Consider the following 21,540-nt stretch of genomic DNA (forward strand, 5'->3'; position numbering starts at 1 on the left):
CAGAGACATAATTTGATTCATAGTAGCATCAAATCTATGAAAGAAATAATTCTGTTGTGCTTTTACTACAGTTTTCAGGTTTTACTAAAATTAATTTTGCTCTTTTCCTGGCTTCTTTCAAGACTTTATATTAATTTGTTGCTAGAGCCTTTTGGGGAAATTCCAAACCAAGCTTCACACAGAAGGCACTACTAGTCATTATAAATCTAGAATTGACACTGAATTTCATGGGTGAATTTCCAGTGTTCTTGGTACAGTATTTTCTTGGTCTGCTATTGTCCTCTCTACTCATAGAGCTGATTGATATGTTCAACTGCATTTTAACCAATTAGAAAATTGTACATATGCTACTACTCTGCTTTCTGATTAAAATAAAAAAAATAAAACTACAGGTGTTGATCAATTGACTTTTTGTAGAAGAGAAAAGACTAGTCCAAGAATATTTTAGCCCTCTTTAAATACAGCTTATTTCCTGAAAAAACATTTGTTTTTAAAGATGATATTGATGGTAATGAGTATGGTGTAAGAAGCCTGATCTGTGAACAATAGTCTTTTCTGCTTTGTGTGTATACAGCCTGAAGACTTTTATTTGGTTAGCAGTTATTGGTTGAGCCTGGTACTGTTTTTGATTGTCTTAAGCTTTTTCTGAAACACTCCTCTCCCTGTTTCATCCTCTACCTCAACCCCACATTCCTGAGGTTTGTCTTTGCAGTACCTGTGTAGCTACTATTTCTTAGTCAAAACTTTGCTTTATTGTTATGAATTTGTTTTAGTGGATTTTAAAACATTTCTTCTAGATGTTATAGACATCATATTAGAACATACTTTTGGTAATAATGTCCTTTGTCCCTCATTCCAATTGTAAGGCTGGCCTAGCAAAGTTGGGTTGAGATTATTCTTTAAAATAGCTAGAACTGCTATTTCCAAAGTGTTATTGGGAAAGAGGCACCTTTAAACTCTGGGTTGTTTATGGCTTCTATAGATAGGAAGTTACCTTGATCTATATTTAAAACAATTAATTCAATTTGTCTTTCAATGCCATTCACAGAAGAATTAGAAGTATTCTATTTTTAATATAATCTGTATTAAAGTTTAAAAACTAGAAGTTAGCAAATTATACATGGGTTTCATGAACACTTTATATAGCATATTATTAGATTATAGGTGACAGATAAAATTGCTCAAGAGTTGTATGACTCATTTGTACTAAAAATCAAATAATATCACCAACTAGTACACTTCTGGTTTTTATCTGGAGCTTGATGCCAAGTTGATGGTATACTCTTTTTCCCAGCAGATGTGGTAGTTACCTGGCTTTCGTTAAGTACTATTATCTCATAGCATCATTGATCAGATATTTATTGTGACATAAGCAGTAGAATTCAGTGAGTTATTCATCTTTATTGACAGTTAAAGTTTCTTGTGGTTAGTGATTTTCTGGTTTAGGTTCAAGGCGTTTTTTTTTTTTTTTTTTTTGGAGGGAGGAGGACAATTGTCTGTACTAAACTGCAGAATATGTAGGGTTATTGAAAATAATTTACCTTGTTAAAGCCTCATCAAGTAGAGACCACCAGGAACAAGCCTATAGTGTGACAAAATAAGATTTATTGACTCATAGTGAGGGACTGTACTCCTAAGGACCATGGAAGGCCTCTGGATAACAGGGAGGAGGAAAGTGTCTTTTTTAAGTTTTGGCTTACCACCGAAGAATTCTCAGAATGGTCTGATGGAAGCCAGAATTAGTTCTGGATTGTTGGCTGCTTCTGAGGCAGATTGAGAGAAGTGGGAATTACCTTGGGATTGGGTGCTGTCATGAAGCAGCTGATTTAGGAATTGGGCATCTCTCTCCAGTAATAAATGAAAATAGCAAAGTGAGGATGGGGGCATCATTGGTAAGAAAGCAGTAATCACCCAAAGAAGGGGATGTTAATGATATTTTACAACTGCTTCATGACCTTGGGAAAAACAGTGTTTCCTGTTAACTTAGCAGCTGGCTTTATCTGTGTCTGTCCTCCCAGCCTGATTAATTGCAGGGCTTCTTTTTTCTTTTTCAATCCTAGCTGATATTTACTCTTTCAGTCCAGGATAGGTTTTGATTCTTTCAGCATGTGTTCTTATAAATCTTTTAAAAGCACATGGTCAACATAGAACAATTTGTTATTGTGTTTAAGGGTTTTTCTGGATGTTCTTAGTCTGTTAAATTGAAAATCCATTGTTTTAGTCTAGAAACATTTTCTGACACCAGTTCAAAATTCCATGCCTGTGTAAAATAATTTTAAAACAAACAGATTTTTCTTCACTGTAAATAGACAATGAATAGAATAGAAGAGTGGTCTAACAACTCTGATGTGACCATCTCAGAATACTCTTTAGATCCTGATAAACGTTCCAATAAAACCTAGTTTATTAGACACCAGAGTCCTTGCTGACTTTGTTCAGTGTCTTTTGTGGTCAGAGGGAAGATTGAGGAATATATTGTAGAATTTTTGATGTTAACATTATTTCTTATTTCAGGCTCATAGTAGATTGTATTTTCTATAATGGCATTAAATAGACAGCATTGAAAAGTAGGAAGACTACTGAACTAGAGTCAAGAGACCTGGATGGAACCAAGGCTCTGCCATTTATTGGCTCTGTGATGTTAGGCAAGACACTTGGTTTCTTTGGTCTTTAATTTCCTTATTTACAAATAGAAGAAAATGCTTGCCTTCAAATCTTATAGGATTACTGTGAACTCAAATGAGATGTCTATGAAATTACTTTATAAGCTTAAGATGTTGTGCAAATGTAACTTGTAAGTATGATATTGGGTCACATATGCTGATAATAATGTTGATAGTGATAATGATGACTCGAAGATGAAAGATCTATTATTCAAGTTATCATAATGAAAAGATTATCTAGCTCACATGAAACTGTAGTGGGATGCTATTTTAGTATCTAAACTTAAGTCTCAGGACCTGTTCTTTGTCTTCAAATCCAGTCCCCTTTCCACAAAATTCTCAGCAAATAAGTAATATATATTTCCTAGTTGCCATAATGGAACCTCTTGTAAACAAAGGTAGGTGCTCTATGTATACTACTCATATTTGTTATCACTTTCCCAGATAGTTTCCAGCCTCTGATTTATGTTTAGAATCATAGTTTTCACATTGTTATGTGTGTTTTAAATAAGACATAAGAGAATATGGTGGGAATTGGTAAATGATATCATTTTATTCAATATACTTGGAGGTCCAACTATTATCAAGTACAGTCCCTTAAAAAATGAGTAGTGGTTTTGTTAAGAAGATAATTGCTTGTTTGCTATAACAAGAGCCTAGAGTTTGTGATGAGATGAGACTAGAAAGGGAAGTTGGGGCCCAATTATTCTGAGCTGTCCGTGCCAGGAGTCAGCACAACTTTTGGATAAAGGGTGAGATAGTAAAATTTTTTGGCTTTCTGGATCATTTGCTCTCTGTTGCAATTACTCAACTCTGTGGTAGTGTAAAAACAGCCCTAGATAATATATAAATGAATGAGCATGGTTGTTTTCTAATAAAACTGTATTTGCAAAAAACAGGTGATAGGCTGAATTTGGTCCATGGAACCTAGTTTGCCAACTCCTGTTCTACACTAATGAATTTAGAGTTTATCCTATAGTTACTGAAGAATCATTGGGTACTTTTGAATAGGAAAATTTTGTTATTGGATTTTTACTTTAAAAAAATATCTCAGGTGGCAGAGTATAGGGTAAATTGGAGAAGATAAGAGACTGGAGGAGGCAGGCAGGAAAACCAGAGGGAAGGCTGTTACTGCAGATCTAGACAGGAGATGATGAGTGTGGGGGCACTAGCAATAGAAACGGAGATAACTAGATTGATTAAAGTAAAATTTTGGAGGTGAGATTACTAGTACAGTTTGGTTAGATATGGGACATACAAGATTTATATAACCACAACTACCCAATTCCTGCCTGACTCCAGTCCCAGTCTTGTCAACTAAGTTGTTGAATATGTCAATATTCATTCCTTTTTATTGCTGGGTGGTATTCTGTGGTATGGTTATACCACAGTTTGACCATTCACCAATTGAAGGACATCTGAGTTGTTTTCAGCTTTTGAATATTACAAATTAAGCTGCTATGAACATTCATGGAGAAGTTTTTGTTTTTTGTTTTTTAGTTTTTGTTTTGGGGGGTGTGTGTGTGTGTGTGAACATAAGCTTTCATTTATCTGGGATAAAAGCCCAAGAAAACAATTGTGGATCATATGATAACTGCCTGTTTAGTTTTTTTGGAAAATGCTAAATAAACTGTTTTCCAGAGTGCCTGTAGAACCTTATGTTTCCACCAGCAATATATGAGTTATCCAGTTTTTCTATATCTTTAGCATTTAGTATTGTCATGATATTTTAACTGTTTTCATCGGTATGTAGTGTGATGTATCATTGTAGTTTTAATTTGCATTTCCCTGATAGCTACTGATAATTCAACATCTTTCCCTTGTGCTTATTTACTGTATATATATCCTCTTTGATGAAATGTCTGTTCGTTTCTTTCACTCACTTTCTGATTGGATTCTTCTTTATTGTTGAGCTTTAAGAGTTCTTTATATATTCTAGATACTAGTCCTTTTTTGGCTATGTCTGTCATTTGCAAATATTTTCTCATTCTCTGTTTCTTGCCTTTTCATCTTCTTCACATAGGCTTTCACAGACCAAAAGTTTTCAATTTTGATGACATCTACTATATCTTTTCTACCTTTTAAATATCAGAATTTGTTGTTAAGCCTAAAAATTCTTTGCCTAGCCTCAGATCCTGAAGATTTTCTTTTGTGTCTTTTTTCTGCCTGTCTTGATAGTATTACATTTTTACATTTAATTTTTGATCCATTTTGAGTTAAATTATAAAATTTGAAGTTTAGGGGGAGGTTCATTATTTTTTATGTATGGGTGTCTAGTTGCTCCAGTACCATTTGTTTCAAAGGATATCCTTCCTCCATTGAATTTAAGTTGCACTTTTTCTAAACATTAGTTAAGAATATTTGTGTGGATCTACTTCTTGGTCCTCTGTTCTGTTCTGTTGATCTCTGTGTTTTTCTCTTCTACAGTACTGCATTGTTTGGATTACTTTAGTTACATAGTAAGCCTTAACATTGGAAAGCGTAATCGCTCCCACTTTATTCTTTGTCAAGATTGTTTTGAACATTCTAGGGTCAGTGCCATTCCATGTAAATTTTTGAATAACCTTGTCAATGTCTGTAAAACCTTTTCAAAGGAATTGCATTAAGCCCATAAATCAGTTTGGGAGAATTTACATGTTTACTGTGTTGAGATTTCCAGTCCATGAACCTGGTATGTCTCCATATATTGAGGTCTCCTTTGATTTCTTTCATCAGCATTTTATAATTACAGCATACAGATGTTGTACATGTTTTGTTAAAAATATATACAAGTATTTAATTTTTGGAGTGATTGTAAATGGTATTCTGTGTGGTTTTTTTCATGCTTTATTTATTTTTATCAAGGTGTAGTTGATTTACAATATTATATATTTCAGGTGTACAACATAGTGATTCACAATTTTTAAAGATTATACTCCATTTATAGTTACTATAAAATATTGGCTGTATTTCCTGTACTGTACAATATATCTTTGTAGCTTATTTGTTTTATACATACATACTAGTTTATACCTCTTAATGCCCTACCCCATCAGTGGTATTGTGTTTTTAATTTTGGTTTCTGCATATTTGTTAGTGTATAGAAATACAGTTGATTTGTGTGCATTGATCTTATTTCCCTTTACCTTACTGAACTCTATTATTTCTAAGAGTTTTCAATCTTTTTAAACATCCTCCATCTTGGTTTTTTATATTGTAGTTTTGGGATTGGATGATTTGGCAGATCTAATTATGTTCTGGGATGGTTTGAGCTAGAAGTTAAGGTTTGGGGTGAAACCTATTGTCGTCAGTAGAGCATAGTTTACCTATTGGGGCAAATGATAATTAAAATTTGTTTTTCTCTCATTTTCAGAAAAGCTGTTATATAATATTGGTTAAGAGATCATCCTCTGAAGCCAGATTACCTAGGTTTGATCCTGGCTCTGCTGCTTACTAAATAAGCTTGGGGTCTTGGATAAATTATTTAACCCCTTTATGCCTCAGTTTCCATGTATTTAAAAAGTAGATATTAATAGTACTCACTTCATAGGGTTAAATAAGTTAAACACATAAAGTACTTCACATAGTACCTGGCACATAAAAAGTATTAAAAAGTGTTTAGTTTTATTATATAATAAGGGATTTATTTGTCAACTCTGATCAGCAAAGTATGATTTTTTTTTATATATTTTATTACTTTCTTTAGCATAGAGATCACTATCATTAGATTAACTGATCTAATACCAACCAAACCTTTTCCCCTTCCCTCCACCCCATCCATTTTGGAATGTGAGAGCACTGAGATTGCAGAGAGGAAAAGAAAGGGAAGAGAAATAGGAACCAAACCTCATAGAATCTAAACCTACTGTGCTGGACATTTTTCAAAATTCATCTCACTTAATTTTCAAGATAGGTAGTATTATGCCTGTTTTATAGATTTCATAGATAAGGAAGAAGCTAAACCACTTGTTCTTTTCTCGATACTATGTTGCCTTTTTACGTACATCACTCTGCCAAAATAGAAGGAATTGGTAAAGAAAGAACCAACTCTCCCAGCACCTGTTGAGCTACTTTCCCACAGGATTACTATTGTATATGTCCTTTGCCCTGCCCTCCTTGCCCCTCAAACACATGTCCTCATGATTTACCTCTTTGTATTGATTAGTGACTTGATACCCAAAAAAACAAGGAGTTGAGCTCAGTATCTTTTATTTGGTGGGAAGTAAACATTGCTGATATATTTAAACATAAAGCACTAACTGAGAGGCAGCTGTGGTGTAAGAAAAAGGACACTGTACCCAAGTTCAAGCACCTTCCTTCTCTATTAGTTATCACCTGTATTACTTTAGAAAACTTGCTTCACCAACCTGGATTGTAGTTTATTTATATGTATAATGAGTGGTTGAACTAAAAATTAATCTTTAAAGTCCCTTCAGGCTCTAGCATGATTCTGTAACAGACACTAGTTCAAAGAGAAAGGCAAAACATTGTTTCTTGTAGACTACTTTCTAGGGCCTCAGAAATGGTGATTAGCCTCTCAGAATCTTCACTGGTGTTGGTTTGCATTTTTTCCTTTTTATTTATTTATTTTTGACAAATACAAATTATGTACATTTAAGTCGTACAATGTGATGTTTTGATATATGTCTACGATGTAAAAGATTACCACAATAAAATATTAACATGTCCATTACCTATCATGTTACCATTTTTTTGTGTGTATGTACAATAAGAACACGTAAGATCTACTTTCTTAACAAATTTCAAGTATATAATAGATTATTATTAACTATAGTAGCTAAGCTGTATATTAAGTCTACAGAATGTTTTCATCTTAAAACTGAATGTACTTTTTGACAGTATCTTCTCCCACCCCCTACACCCCAGTCTCTCGCAATCGCCATTCTACTTATTGTTACTATGAATTCAACTAATATTTTTTTTTTAAGATTCTGCATATAAGTGAAATCATGCGGTATTTGTCCTGCTCTGTCTGGTTTATTTCCCTTAGCATACTGTCCGCCAAGTTCAGCCATATTGTCACAGATGGCAGGTTTGCATTTTCTTACACCCAAAGGTAGCTTTTCTGCATTTCCTATGTCTAGGATTAAACAGCACAAAGATCAGTTACCTTTTAAATGTAAATTTCAATGAAAAATTTCACATGACAGAAAATTAGTAGAAATATTAAATTTCTAATTGTACCTGTAGACAAATGTCTCTTCATGTGGTTGAATCAAATGCTTGTTTGAGCCTATGCTTTTTACAAAAAAAGAGCCTTTTTAGTGTACATTTTAATTGAAATATATTTTACATATAATATTGTATAAATTTAAGGCTATACAACTTGTTAATTTGATAACATTTACATATTGTAATACGATTTCCATTGTAGTGATAATTAGCACCTGTATCACATTACATAATTATAATTTCATTTTAGTGGTTGGAATAATTAAGTTCTAGTCTCTTAGCAAGTTTGATGATTATAAAACAATATTGTTGTCTATTTTCACTATACTGTGCATTAGATATCTGGAACTTATTGGCTGGACCAATTTACATTTCCACCAACAGTGTACAGGGGTACTTTTTTTTTTCCACATCCTTGCCAACATTTTTTATTTGTGTTCTTTTTGATGATAGCCATTCTGACAGATGTGAAGTGGTATTTCATTGTGGTTTTGATTTGCATTTCCCCTGATGATTAGCAGTATTGAGCATCTTTTAATGTACCTGTTGGCCATCTGTATGTCTTCGAAGAAATGTCTCTTTAGGTCTTCTGCCCATTTTTCAGTTGGGTGGTTTATTTTATTGATGTGGGTTGTATGAGCTGTTTATATATGTTGGATATTAATCCCGTGTTGGTAATATCATTTGCAACTATTTTCTCCCATTGAGTCGGTTGTCATTTCATTTTGTTGATGGTTTCCTTTGCTGTGCAAACCTTTTTAGTTTGTTTAGGTTCCACATTTGTTTATTTTTGCTTTTATTCCTTTACTCTAGGAGATGGATCCAAAAAAATATTGGCTGCAATTTATTTTCAAGTGCTCTGCTCATGTTTTCCTCTAGGAGTTTTATAGTGTCTGGTCTTACATTTAGGTCTTTAATCCATTTGAATTTATTTTTGTATATGGTGTTAGATAATGTTCTAATTTTATTTTACAAGTAGTTGTCCAGTTTTCCCAACACCACTTATTGAAGGACTGTCTTTTCTCCATTGTATACTCTTGCCTCCTTTGTCATAGAGTAATTGACTATGTGTGTGGGTTTATTTCTTGGCTTGTTTTCTTGTTCTGTTGATCTATTTGCCAGTACCATACTGTTTTGATGACTGTAGCTTTGTAGAATAGTCTGAATTTAGGGAGTGTGATTCCTTGAGTTCTGTTCTTCTTTCTTAAGATTGTTTTGGCTATTCAGGGTCCAAGTTCCAGAGGCCAGTAGTTCCAAGGTTGAGAAATTCTTCTTTAAACACCTTTTCCTCTATTTACTTACAAAGTATGAACATAAGAAAGCAAAGTAGAAGTAATGGTGGATTGTTTTAAGGAACTCAGTGCAGTAAGAAATGTTTGACTGGAGAAGGAAGATTACTAAAGTATGAAAGTTATGGTGCCTACTTTTCCCATCTTAGAGTTGTGGACATTTTTAGAGGTTGGAATGGGAAGCAACTGCCAGAAAGAATTCCTCTTACCTAGTACTGATGCTTATGGATTTTCCACCATTATTTACTCAACATCTCAACATACTCAGATCTCTAATACGTTCTTATGACTTGCATTCAAAATTGGATTTTGCTATTGATCATTCATTTTTGTCACTTTGTAAGTTAAAAATGGCCAGTGTATTGACCTTTGCTTGAAAAAGACTTCATTGCTCTTAAGATTGAGGTGTTAATAGGTTTCATTTTTTTTATTGTGACATGGTTCTAATTGTACTAATCTAGCTACAACTGAATTCTTGCCTTAAGTTTGCCTTGCTTCAACATAAAGCTGTTATTGTTTATGCTATATTATTTAGGCAATATGATAAAATTTTGCCTTGCTTTAAGGTCACTTTGAATTTATAAGTCTCCTATATTTTGATTAAAATGTAGTAGATGGGATGTTAAATATTTTCAGTGTATAACGGAAGACTAGAGTAATTTCACAGAGCAGGTGGGTACTTGTTTATCTTTACATAGGTCACAGCATCTTCATTTTAGGGAGGTGAGTAGAATCCAGGTGGTATTTGGATAAGAATTGTACAGATATGTGCTTTATTCTTCCTTTTTTTTTTTTTAGAAAATTAAGAATACAAAACAAACAAGAAGGCAGAATCTAAGCCAACTTCATAGAAGATAAAGCCTCAAAAGTTCATTGATAGCTAGAGTGCAAGTCTAGTTTTTGAAATCAAAACGAGGGAGAACCTATAGACAAGCCTAGAAAGGGTTGTTTATTACTGAAAACCTGTGTGGTATCATGGGCTGCTTTCTCTTTTTCTGTATAAAGCACTTGTATTACTCTTGAAATTTTAAGGGCAGTTATATATGGGGTTGATGGGTGTGAGGAGGTAGGATAGGAGTTCATAAAATTCCCTATATAAGTATATAAGTTTTAAGATGTATTGTACTTAACCAAATGTAGTCTTTATTATAAAATTCCTTCATGTTATAGTAAGATTTACCTGTGTGTTTAAAGTGACAGTGTCTTTGACTATAATGTACCAAGAAATGGGAATGTACTTGAGAAACCCTAGTAAGGCAAACAGAAAATTAGACTTCTGGGATTTAAAAGATGAGTATTCTTAGTGCTTTGTGGTAGTGAACTTGAGTTCATAAACTAGTGAAATGTATAATGGAATTTAGACTTATCACAGCGTAGAACTGCTGTGGTCTGTGTACCCTGTTTTGTTTCATCTTAGTATTCATGATTTAACTTTATGAAGTAGGTTTCATTTTTAGATTTTAAGAAGTGAATCTCCTGTTTTATGTTTTCCAGTGAATATCACCTCTGCCAGGCAACTAACCGGATGTAGTCGCTTCAGCCATATTTTCCCTTCATCTGCTTACCAGCACATTAAGATGCATAAGAGAATTCTAGGCCACTTGTCATCTGTCTACTGTGTAGCATTTGACCGAAGTGGGAGAAGAATTTTTACAGTGAGTTTAAAATTTATGATACTGTAGCATATTAGAGATTTACAACAATTGAAGTGAGGCTTTATGGCATTGAATTATGCTTTGTGAGCAATTTATCCTTTTTAGACACATGAATGTAAAAAAAGATGAGTCGGAATTGAAAATCTTTTCTCTTTCTGTATAACTAAACAGATTAACTATAATAAGCTCTATCATTTGGGAAATCTAATTTTTAAAGAGTAAATCTGGAGAAGGCCTTATATTCTTGAGGTGATTAATTTATGTGAAACAAGTTTATCTACTCAATTTCATTTCATTCTATTTCAGTGAACATTTATTCAAATGCATTTTCATTTGTCACAGCATAATTGGTGTCAGTTCTGCTTAATTAATAATTACATCATCTTTATGGTTAAATAGTTGAACTACACACAGTTAGTAATGAAGATTATAGTTATTGTATATAGTTTTCTTTGAATTCAATACTAATTATTTTTAAAATTGGAGTTTTATTAACTGGATATTATGTGCTTTTGAGTACAAAATTATAATACACTAATATTACCAAGTAAAGGCTTAATCTTATTGCTTCAGTACTAAGTTAACATAGAAGTATAGGTAATGGCATAATTTTCTTTTGGAGTTCATTGTAGACTCTTCCATTGACATTTTCATGACTCCAAATGCATCACGTAAGTATTTGGATGTTGATGATGATGATGATTTTCTTTTTTTCAATAAACAGATAATTATTAAATAGTTCATCTACCACATATTGAATTGATTTTTTACTATTTTAAAGCTCTCTTTTGAAATTCTCAATAGGAAATTCAACATATTCTCACCAAAGATTATTAACAAAGCCTCATTTACTGAGAAATGCATGTGGACTTTAGGTTAAAGTTTTAAGTATTTGTAGAGAAAAAATATTAAAGCAATTAAGAAAAAAATGCTATCAGGTGTAAGGATCAAAATAATGGCAGAGACACTTAATGCCAAATCACTTAGAAGTAAGTTAAAATATTTTGAGTTGTCAGAATTGCTAGTAGTTTTGAGGAGTTCTTCACATATACCATTATCAGTTTGGACAGTGCTTTGTGAGTGCTATCTTTTGGACATTTTTGTATTTGCTACTAGATCCATATTATATGAAGAAAAGAGACTAAAATGTAAAGGCTTAGAAGTAACTTAATCAAATTCCCCCTTTGTCTTTTTGGGGTTTTTTTTCCGAGTGAGGGGGAAAGGGGGCAAATTTCTACTTCATTAAATTCTTCTGTCCTTCTGTTGTTATTATAGGGTTCAGATGACTGTTTGGTGAAAATTTGGGCAACAGACGATGGACGCCTCCTTGCTACACTTAGAGGGCACTCTGCTGAAATTTCTGACATGGCTGTTAACTACGAAAACACCCTCATTGCCGCAGGCAGCTGTGATAAGGTTGTAAGAGTGTGGTGTCTTCGAACTTGTGCACCAGTTGCAGTCCTTCAGGGACATTCAGCTTCTATTACTTCCATACAGGTAAGAAAAATAAAAAGATACCTCTAATATAAGTAATAAGGATGAGAATTCTCTTGTTTTTAGTTACACTGTGTGGATAATATAAAGAATGGCAACAGAAAAATGTTGATCTTTTAAGGGCTTTGTTCCTACCTTATAGACAGGTTTTTTTGTGTTTTTTTTTTTTTGAAGTAGGAAGTAATTAGGTTTATTTATTTACTTATTTCTTTATTTTAACGGAGGCACTGGGGATTGAACCCAGGACCTTGTGCATGCAAAGCACACACTCTACCACTGAGCTATACTCTCCCATCCAGACAGGTATTTTTTTAAAGCTCCTTTTTCATATAAATATATTCCCTTTAGATATAAGCAAAAAGTTCGTTGAAAAATTTTTTCAAGTACAACGTGACACATCTTTTTATCTCATTCATATTTGTGAAGAAGGGAGACTTATAATTGTCTTAAGGAATAATACTAATACTTTTAAGGCAGGATATAGACAGGTTCTAACTTGAATATTGGCATACTTGTGTTAATATTTACTGCAAAACATTTTCCAGTCAGATTTATTGTATTTGTCTGTGTGTGTAATTTAATGTTATGGAAATTTTTATTCTTAGTTTCATTGACTTCCTATTTCAACTTGATGTTTGATATACACTACGTTGACTTCTTTTAAATACTTGTCCATGTAGTGTTTTTACCAGATGTTGGTAGTGAAAGTCCTGGACTTCCTAAAGAACTTTGTCCTCTTTTTTGTGTTGATAGCAAAACTGAGAAACCCTACTGAAACTGTCTTTTATTTTGGTCAAAGAGACCGCTTTTGTGGATGAGATAATCACTCCTATTTGTCTCTAATAAGTATGCTGGTCAATTTTTTGTTATTTAAATAATAAGTCATCGGTTTATGAGGTGCTGACAAGAATTGGGTTCAACATATATTGGATTTGAAAAATTTTATGTCAAATTTTTGATTAGTTGAAGTTATTTTTTGGATTTTGTTTTGGGACATTACCAGTTACTTGTGTTCCTGCCATCCTATCTGACACATTATTTCTAGATTTTAGAGATACTCCCATACAACATAAAAAAGTATGACCATTTATTTAGACTGAAAATGTTTATGATACTTTTGACTCCTTCATAGTTTCATTTGCTAGTTTCTGTCTCATTTCATTTACATGTGTAAGTGCCCTTGATATCCATGGACTTCTTTTCTATAACATTCTTTCCCTAAGTGATTCCATCAAGTCTCATGGCTTTAAATTTCATCTGTAGGGTAATGAATCCAAATTTCCATCTCGGGGCCTATCTTTTAGCTCCATCCTTCTATATTCAGCAACCCACTTGGCATCATCACATGAATGTCTGTGAGGTATCTCAAACTCAACTTCAAAATTGAACCCTTGTCTTCCTTCCTGAGATCTGCTCTCTCAAAGCTTTCCCCATCTAAACAAATTTCATCCTTCCAATTGATCAGAGTAGTCATCCCTGACTTCATTTTCTCATATCCCATATCTAAGTTGTTAGCAATTCATGTTGACTCTACCCTCAGAATATATCCAGAATCTGACAAATTCTTGTGGCCTTCATAATTACTACCCTATTGCAAACCACTATCATCTGTAACCTAGATTACTGAAACAGACTTCTAACTGATCTTCCTGCTTCTTACCTCCCCTCTTTCTTACCTCAGTCTAGCCTGTCTGAATGATTTTTAAATTATTTTTATTTGTTATTTTTTTAATTCTTTTTTTTAAGTTTTTTTGGGGGGTACGTAATTAAGTTTATTTATTTATTTACTTTTTTAAATGAAGTACTAGGAATTGAACCCAGGACTTTGTGCATGTTAAGCATGTGCTCTACTGCTTTGAGCTACCCTCCCCCCTTGCCTGAATGTTTTTTTTTTTTTTTGCAAAGATTTTTGAGGACTTACTGTGCCAAGCACTGTTATATTTGTTGGAATAAAACTATTAAACCAGACAGACAGAACCCCGTGACTTGGTTCTTGACTTCTAATTATTGTTAAATTAAACAATTCTGTGTCTTCTTAAGAACAGACTACTATATTCATGTATTCATACAGAAGTTAAGATAAAAAACACAAAAAATTCATGTGATAATACTAAGCATAGTGGTTTAAGTAACCATTTCTTAGAACCCATTGAATATTGCCTATGTATGTTTCAATATATTCTTTTTTAACATTTTTTATTGAGTTGTAGTCATTTTACAATGCTGTGTCAAATTCCAGTGTAGAGCACAATTTTTCAGTTATAAATGAACATGCATATATTCATCATCACATTTTTTTTCACTGTGAGCTACCACAAAATCTTGTATATATTTCCCTGTGCTACACAATACAATCTTGTTTATCTATTCTACATTTTGAAATCCCAGTCTATCCCTTCCCACCCCCCACCCTCTTGTCAACCACAAGTTTATATTCTATGTCTATGAGTCTGTTTCAGTTTTGTATTTATGTTATTTCTTTTTTTTAATTCCACATATGAGCGATCTCATATGGTATTTTTCTTTCTCTTTCTGGCTTACTTCACTTAAAATGACATTCCCCAGGAATATGCATATTGCTGCAAATGGCATTATGTTGACAGTTTTTATGGCTGAATAGTATTCCATGGTATAAATATACCACCTCTTCTTTATCCAGTCATCTGTGGATGGACATTTAGGCTGTTTCCATATCTTAACTATTGTAAATCATGCTGCTATGAACATTGGAGTGCAGGTGTCACTTTGAAGTAGGGTTCCTTCTGTATACATGCCCAGGAGTGGGATTCCTGGGTCATATGGTAAGTCTATTCCTAGTCTTTTGAGGAATCTCCATACTGTTTTCCACAGTGGCTGCACCAAACTGCATTCCCAACAGCAGTGTAGGAGGGTTCCCTTTTCTCCACAGCCTCTCCAGCATTTATCATTTGTGGGCTTTTGAATGATGGCCATTCTGGCTGGTGTGAGGTGATACCTCATTGTAGTTTTGATTTGCATTTCTCTGATAATTAGTGATATTGACCATTTTTTCATGTGCCTAGTGATCATTTGTATTTCTTCCTGGGAGAATTGCTTGTTTAGGTCTTTTGCCCATTTTTGGATTGGGTTGTTTGTTTGTTTCTTATTACTCGTGTGAGCTGATTATATATTCTGGAGGTCAAGCTTTTGTTGGTTTCGTCATTTGCAAAAATTTTTTCCCAATCCGTAGGTTGTCTTTTTGTTTCACTTATGGTTTCCTTTGCTGTGCAGAAGCTTGTAAATTTAATTATGTCACATTTGTTTATTCTTGCTTTTATTTCTATTGCTTGGGTGTAGACTGCCCTAGGAGAACTTTTTGAGATGTATATCAAATCATGTTTTGGCTCTATTTTCTTCTAGGTTTATTTTACCTTGTCTTATGTTTAAGTCTTTGATCCATTTTGAGTTTATTTTTGTGTATGGTGTAAGGGAGTGTTCAAGCTTCATTAATTTACATGCTGCTGTCAGTTTTCCGAAACCCATTTGCTGAAGAGATTGTCTTTATTCCATTGTATATTCTTGCCTCCTTTGTCGAAGATGAGTTTACCAAAAGTTTGTGGGTTGATTTCTGGGCTCTCTATTCTGTTCCATTGGTCCATATGTCTGTTTTTGTACCAATACCATGCTGTCTTGATGGCTGTAGCTCTATAGTATTGTCTGAAGTCTGGGAGAGTTATTCCTCCAGTCTCTTTCTTTTTCTTCAGTAATGCTTTGGCAATGCTAGGTCTTTTGTAGTTCCATATGAATGTTATTATGATTTGTTCTAGTTCTGTGAAATATGTCCTGTGTAATTTGATAGTGATTGCATTAAATCTGTAGATTGCCTTGGGCAGTGCGACCATTTTAACAATATTGTTTCTTCCAATCTAGGAGCATGGGATATCTTTCCATTTTTTAAATTCTTCTTTAATTTCCTTCATCAATGGTTTATACTTTTCTGTGTATAAGTCTTTAACCTCCTTGTTTAGATTTATTCCTAGGTATTTTATTACTTTGGGTGCTATTTTAAAGTAGATCATTTCTTTACTTTCTTTTTCTGTTGATTCATCGTTAGTGTACAGAAATGCAACTGATTTTTGATCGTTGATCTTGTAACCTGCTACCTTACTGAATTCTTCAATCAGCTCTAGCTGTTTTTGTGTGGACCTTCTAGGGTCTTGTATATATAGTAACGTGTCATCAACATATAGTGACACTTTCACCTCTTGTTTTCCAATTTGGATCCCTTTTATTTCTCTCTCTTGCCTGATTGCTATGGCTAGGACTTCCAAGACTATGTTGAATAGGAGTGGTGATAGTGGGCATCCTTGTCTTGTCCCAGATTTTAGTGGGAAGCTTTTGAGTTTTTCACTGTTGAGTACTATGCTGGCTGTAGGTTTGTCCTATATAGCTTTTATTATGTTGAGATATGTTCCCTCTATACACATTTTGGTGAGAGCCTTTATGATAAATGGGTGTTAAATTTTATCAAATGCTTTTTCTGCATCTATTGAGATGATCATGCGGTTTTTGTCCTTTCTCTTCTTGATGTGATGTACTGGATTGGTTGATTTGTGTATGTTTAACCACCCTTGTGTTCCTGGGATGAACCCCACTTGGTCATGATGTATAATCTTTTTAATGTGCTGTTGGATTCTATTTGCTAATAGTTTGGTGAGGATTTTGGCATCTATGTTCATCAGTTATATTGGTCTGTAATTCTCTTTTTTGGTAGCATCTTTGCCTGGTTTTGGTATCAGGGTGATGGTGGCTTCACAGAATGGGTTTCAGAGTACTCCCTCCTTTTCAGTCTTCTGGAAGAGTTTGAGAAGGACTGGTATTAGTTCTTCTTTGTATGTTTGGTAGAATTCCCTGGTGAAGCCGTCCGGTCCTGGACTTTTATCTGTAGGGAGGTTTTTTTAATTGGTAATTGAATTTCATTTCTAGTGATCGGTTTGTTCGAGTGGTCAGCTTCTTCTTGATTCAGTCTTGGTGGACTGTATGTTTTCAGAAACTTGTCTGTCTCCTCTAGGTTATCCATTTTGTTCCCATATCGTTTTTCATAATATTTTCGTATGATAGTCTGTATTTCTATGTTATTTGTTGTAATTTCTCCATTTTCCTTTCTTATTTTGCTAATTTGTGCTGTCTCTTTTTTCTTCTTTGTGAGTTTTGCCAGAAGTTTGTCGATATAATTTAGTTTTTCAAAAAACCAGCTTTTGGTTTGATTGATTTTTTTCTGTTTTTTTTTCAATCTCTATTTTATTTATGTCCTCCCTGATCTTTATTATTTCCTTCCTTCTGCTGCCTTTTGGGGGGTTTTGCTCTTCCTTTTCTATTCTTTTAGCTGGTGTGTAAGATTGTTTATTTGAGAGTGTTTTCTTTTTTGAGGAAGGCCTGTATCGCTATAAACTTCCCTCTTAGTACTGCCTTTGCTGTGTCCCATAAATTTTGTGTGGTTGTGTTTTCATTTTCATTTGTCTGAAGGTATTTTTTTAATTTCAACTTTGATTTCCTCATTGACCCATTGTTTTTTTAATAGCATATTGTTTAATCTCCATACTTTCCTTTTTTCCCCTTGGTTTCTCTGTTGTTGACTTCTAGTTTCATGGCATTGTGGTCAGTAAAGATGCTTGAGATAATTTCTATCTTCTTAAAATTTTTGAGGTTTATTTTGTGCCCAAGTACATGATCAATCCTAGAAAATGTTCCATGTGCACTTGAAAAGAATGTATCCTATTTTTGGGGGGTGTAATGCTCTGAAAATATTCACCAAATCTAGCTTTTCTAGTGTATTATTTAATTTCTCTGTTGCCTTATTTATTTTCTGTGTGGAAGAGCTGTCTAGTGATGTTAATGCAGTGTTGAAATCTCTGACAATGATTGTATTCCCATCAATATTCCCATTATCTCTGTTAGTAATTGCTTTTTGTATTTAGGTGTTCCCATGTTGGGTCAATATATTTTAACGAGCGTAATATCCTCATCTTGTATTACTCCTTTAATCATTATAAAATGTCCTTCTTTATCTTTCTTTATGGCCTTTGTTTTAAAGTCTAATTTGTCTGAAATTAGTACTGCTACATGTGTTTTTTGTCTTTTCCATTTGCATGGAATATCCTTTTCCATTCTTTCACTCTCCAACTCTATGTGTCCTTCTCCCTAAAGTGGGTCTCTTGTATGCAGCATATTCAAGGTACTTGGTTTATTATCCAGTCTGCCACTCTATGTCTTTTGATTGGAGCATTTAGCCCTTTAGTTTTTACAGTAATTAATGATAGATTTGTGTTTATTTCCATTTTGAACTTATTTTTGCTGTTGATTTGGTATTTCCTCTTTGTTCGTTTCTTTGTCTTTTGTTGTTTGGTAATTTTCCTTTGTATTATTATGGATTTTATTTAGTTTTTATGACTCACTTGTAAGTTTTTGGCTTGTGGTTACCCTTTTTTGTAAGTCTATTAACCCATGACTATACTGTTTGTATTAAACAGATAGTAATATAAGCTCAAGCCCATCCTACCAAGAACAAAAAAAAATTTTTAAAAGTAAGGAAAAAAGATACTCTGTATTTTCTTGTTTCTCTCTCCCACTCTTAATGGTTTAGATGTCTTCTTTGACAATTTTTTGTTTATTTGTAATTTGGTAGTTATCATCTTATAGTTATGAGTTTCTCATTTCTATAGCATCCTCCTTCTTTTGTATTTAGAGTAGACCTTTCAATACTTCTTTTAGTATGGGTTTACTGTTGCTAAACTGTTCTAGTTTTTGCTTGTCTGTGAAATTCTTTATTTTTATTTCTAGTCTTAAGGATAGACTTGCTGGATAAAATATCTTAAGCTGCATCTTTTTTTTCATTCAGGACTTTGAATGTATCTTGCAACTCCCTTCTGGTCTGTAGTGTTTTGTAGAGAAATTAGCTGAGAACCTTATGGGGGTTCCCTTGTAACTCACTCCTTGTTTTTCTCTTGCTGCTTTTAGGATCATTTCTTTATCCTTGACTCTGGCCATCTTGATTATGATAGATCTTGGTGTGGGTCTATTTGGGTTCTTCCCGTTTGAGATCCTCTGAGCCTCCTGTACTTGGATATCTGATTCCTTCCTTAGGTTTGGGAAGTTTTCAGTCATGATTTCTACAAATATTTTTTAATCCCCTTTGTTCTTTCTTCCCTTCTGTAACCCCTATTTATGTGTAGATTGGCATGCTTTGTATTATCCCATAGGTCCCTTATGTTGTTTTCATTGTTTTTTATTTGTTTTTCTCTCAGCTGTTCTGATTGGGTGCTTTCTGATGTCCTGTCATCTAGGTCACTTATTAGTTCCTCTCCAGTATCTAGTCTGCTTTGTACATCCTTTAGATCAGCTCTTATCTCATCAAATGTGTTTACCAATTCTTTTTGGCTCATCTTTATAGCTTCAGGTTCATTTTTGACATATTTTATATCTCCAAACACTATCTCTTTTAGTTCCTTCAGTACTTTGATCACTCCTTTTTTGAAATCTTGGTTTAGTAGGCCATCAGTGTCTATTTCATTGATCATCCTTTCAGGGGATTTCTCTTGATCTTTTAATTGGAAGTGGTTCCTCTACTTCTTCATCTTGCTCATATCTCAGTGTCATTGTGGCTTTTGGAGTATCAGTTATCTATTGTGGTCCTTAACGAGATTATTTACCTATCTATTGCCTATCCAGGAATAAATCTTAAAAAAAAAGAGAGAGAGAGAGAATTTGAAAAGAAGGGAGAAAAAAAAGATTTGAAAACCATGTATAATCAGTAATAGAAGAGCAAGTTGAATCAGATAGCAATCGAGTTGAGATGTCTTTTAAATGTTTAAAAAGAGGAAGAATATACTAAAAACAATATTTCAAATCTGTGTATAATCAATAACAGTTGATCAAAACCATGAGAAATGAAAATGAAATCAGGTATATTTAAAAAAAAATAAAAATATTTTAAAGAAAAATTTAAAAGGGATTAAAACTGGAAGCATATACAATTTTTTAAAAAGTAAAAATTAAAAAGGTAATAGAAAATAGAACAGATAAAAAAGCTAAAATAAAAAGAATTTTAAATGAATGGAGAAAAAAAGATTTCAAAACAGTTCATAATCAATAATAGAAGGCAAGTTGATGCAGAAGAGCATTGGGGTTGAGACATCTTTTAAAAACCTTTAAAAAGGAGAAAAGTGAAAAATAAATATTTGTAATCTGTGTATAATCATTAACAGGAGATCAAAACCAAGTGAAATATAAATGAAGTGAAGTGGATTTTTAAAAATAATAATGATAAAAATGTTTTAAAAGAAAAATTTTAGAGGGATTAAAAGTAGGAGCATATACATCTGTTTAAAAAATAAAAATTAAAAAGGTAATATAAAATTGAACAGATATAAAAAAGATTAAAAAAAAAGTGGTGTGTTCTTGTGGAGAGTTTGCAGTCTTAATGATTTTATTGAAAAGTCTTTCTGTCTTCCCCCTGTTTCACGAACTCAGCTTGCTGCTTCCAGAGGCCCTCTGTTGGTTCCCCTTGTCTGTGCTGCTCCCAGTGCCTATAGGCACGCAGATCGCTCCCCTCCCAACACTGGTCAGGTGCAGCGCTCCTTCAAGATGGGCAGGCAGGTCACTCCCCCTCTGGATGCCGCAGTCTGATGCTATGCTTGGGTGAGGTAGGTGGGTGGATTGCGCCTCCTCCCAGCACTGTAGTCAAGTGCTTTGCTCCTGCCAGGAAGGCGAGTGGCCGCCCTCTCTCTTCTGGCGCTGGTCACTCCCCTGCTCTGTGCAGCTTCCCGCTCCACCCCAGGTCCGCACTCCATAGGTGGGCTTGAGGAAGACGCCGGAACAGCTCTGCCTCTGCTCCTTGTTTGTCTTGGCTGTGTGAGTTGTCTGAAGTACCAGGACAGAAGGATCCTATGTGCCTCAGGCTGTGAACAAGTCTCCATCTGGCCTTTGAGGCTGCTAAGCTCTTTGGTACAGATGCAGGTTTCAACCCCACCCCCGCCTGGGTGCTAAGCGCAGGAGGATATGGGGGCTGTGGCTGAGCCCCACCTGTCTTCTCCTGAAAACCTTCGGCGAGTTTTCGTAGATGGGAGTATGGCACCCTTCACCCCAGGGTACATCAGCTGTGTTGTTTTATGGAAGGCCCAGGTTGTTTTGCCCTGTGTACCCACTCATCCACGGCACTCAGCCCCCTGCAGTCCCTCAGGGTTGCCTCTGTGCAGGTGCCCCAGTCCTCTCCCTGGCTCGGGCAGCCTGCCCCGTTCCCCACCTGCTGCT

The 21,540-nt window shown here is 34.3% G+C and overlaps 1 protein-coding gene and 1 non-coding gene across 4 annotated transcripts in view; one reads left to right on the forward strand and one right to left on the reverse strand.

Annotated features, from left to right (window-relative positions):
- The window catches only part of BRWD3 (bromodomain and WD repeat domain containing 3), a 122,906-nt gene that overhangs the window by 30,081 nt on the left and 71,285 nt on the right, over window positions 1–21,540 (forward strand). For all 3 annotated transcript variants that reach the window (XM_064483010.1, XM_010995273.3, XM_031445623.2), the window contains exons 7-8: window positions 10,619–10,779; window positions 12,055–12,276. In XM_064483010.1, the coding sequence (XP_064339080.1) occupies window positions 10,619–10,779; window positions 12,055–12,276 (383 nt within the window). The remainder of the gene's footprint in view (window positions 1–10,618; window positions 10,780–12,054; window positions 12,277–21,540) is intronic.
- Window positions 12,493–12,565, reverse strand: TRNAA-UGC (transfer RNA alanine (anticodon UGC)). Its single transcript has one exon. It is a non-coding gene; the product is annotated as a tRNA-Ala (tRNA).

The sequence above is a fragment of the Camelus dromedarius genome, chromosome X (assembly GCF_036321535.1).
Source record: "Camelus dromedarius isolate mCamDro1 chromosome X, mCamDro1.pat, whole genome shotgun sequence".
NCBI classification, from domain to species: domain Eukaryota; kingdom Metazoa; phylum Chordata; class Mammalia; order Artiodactyla; family Camelidae; genus Camelus; species Camelus dromedarius.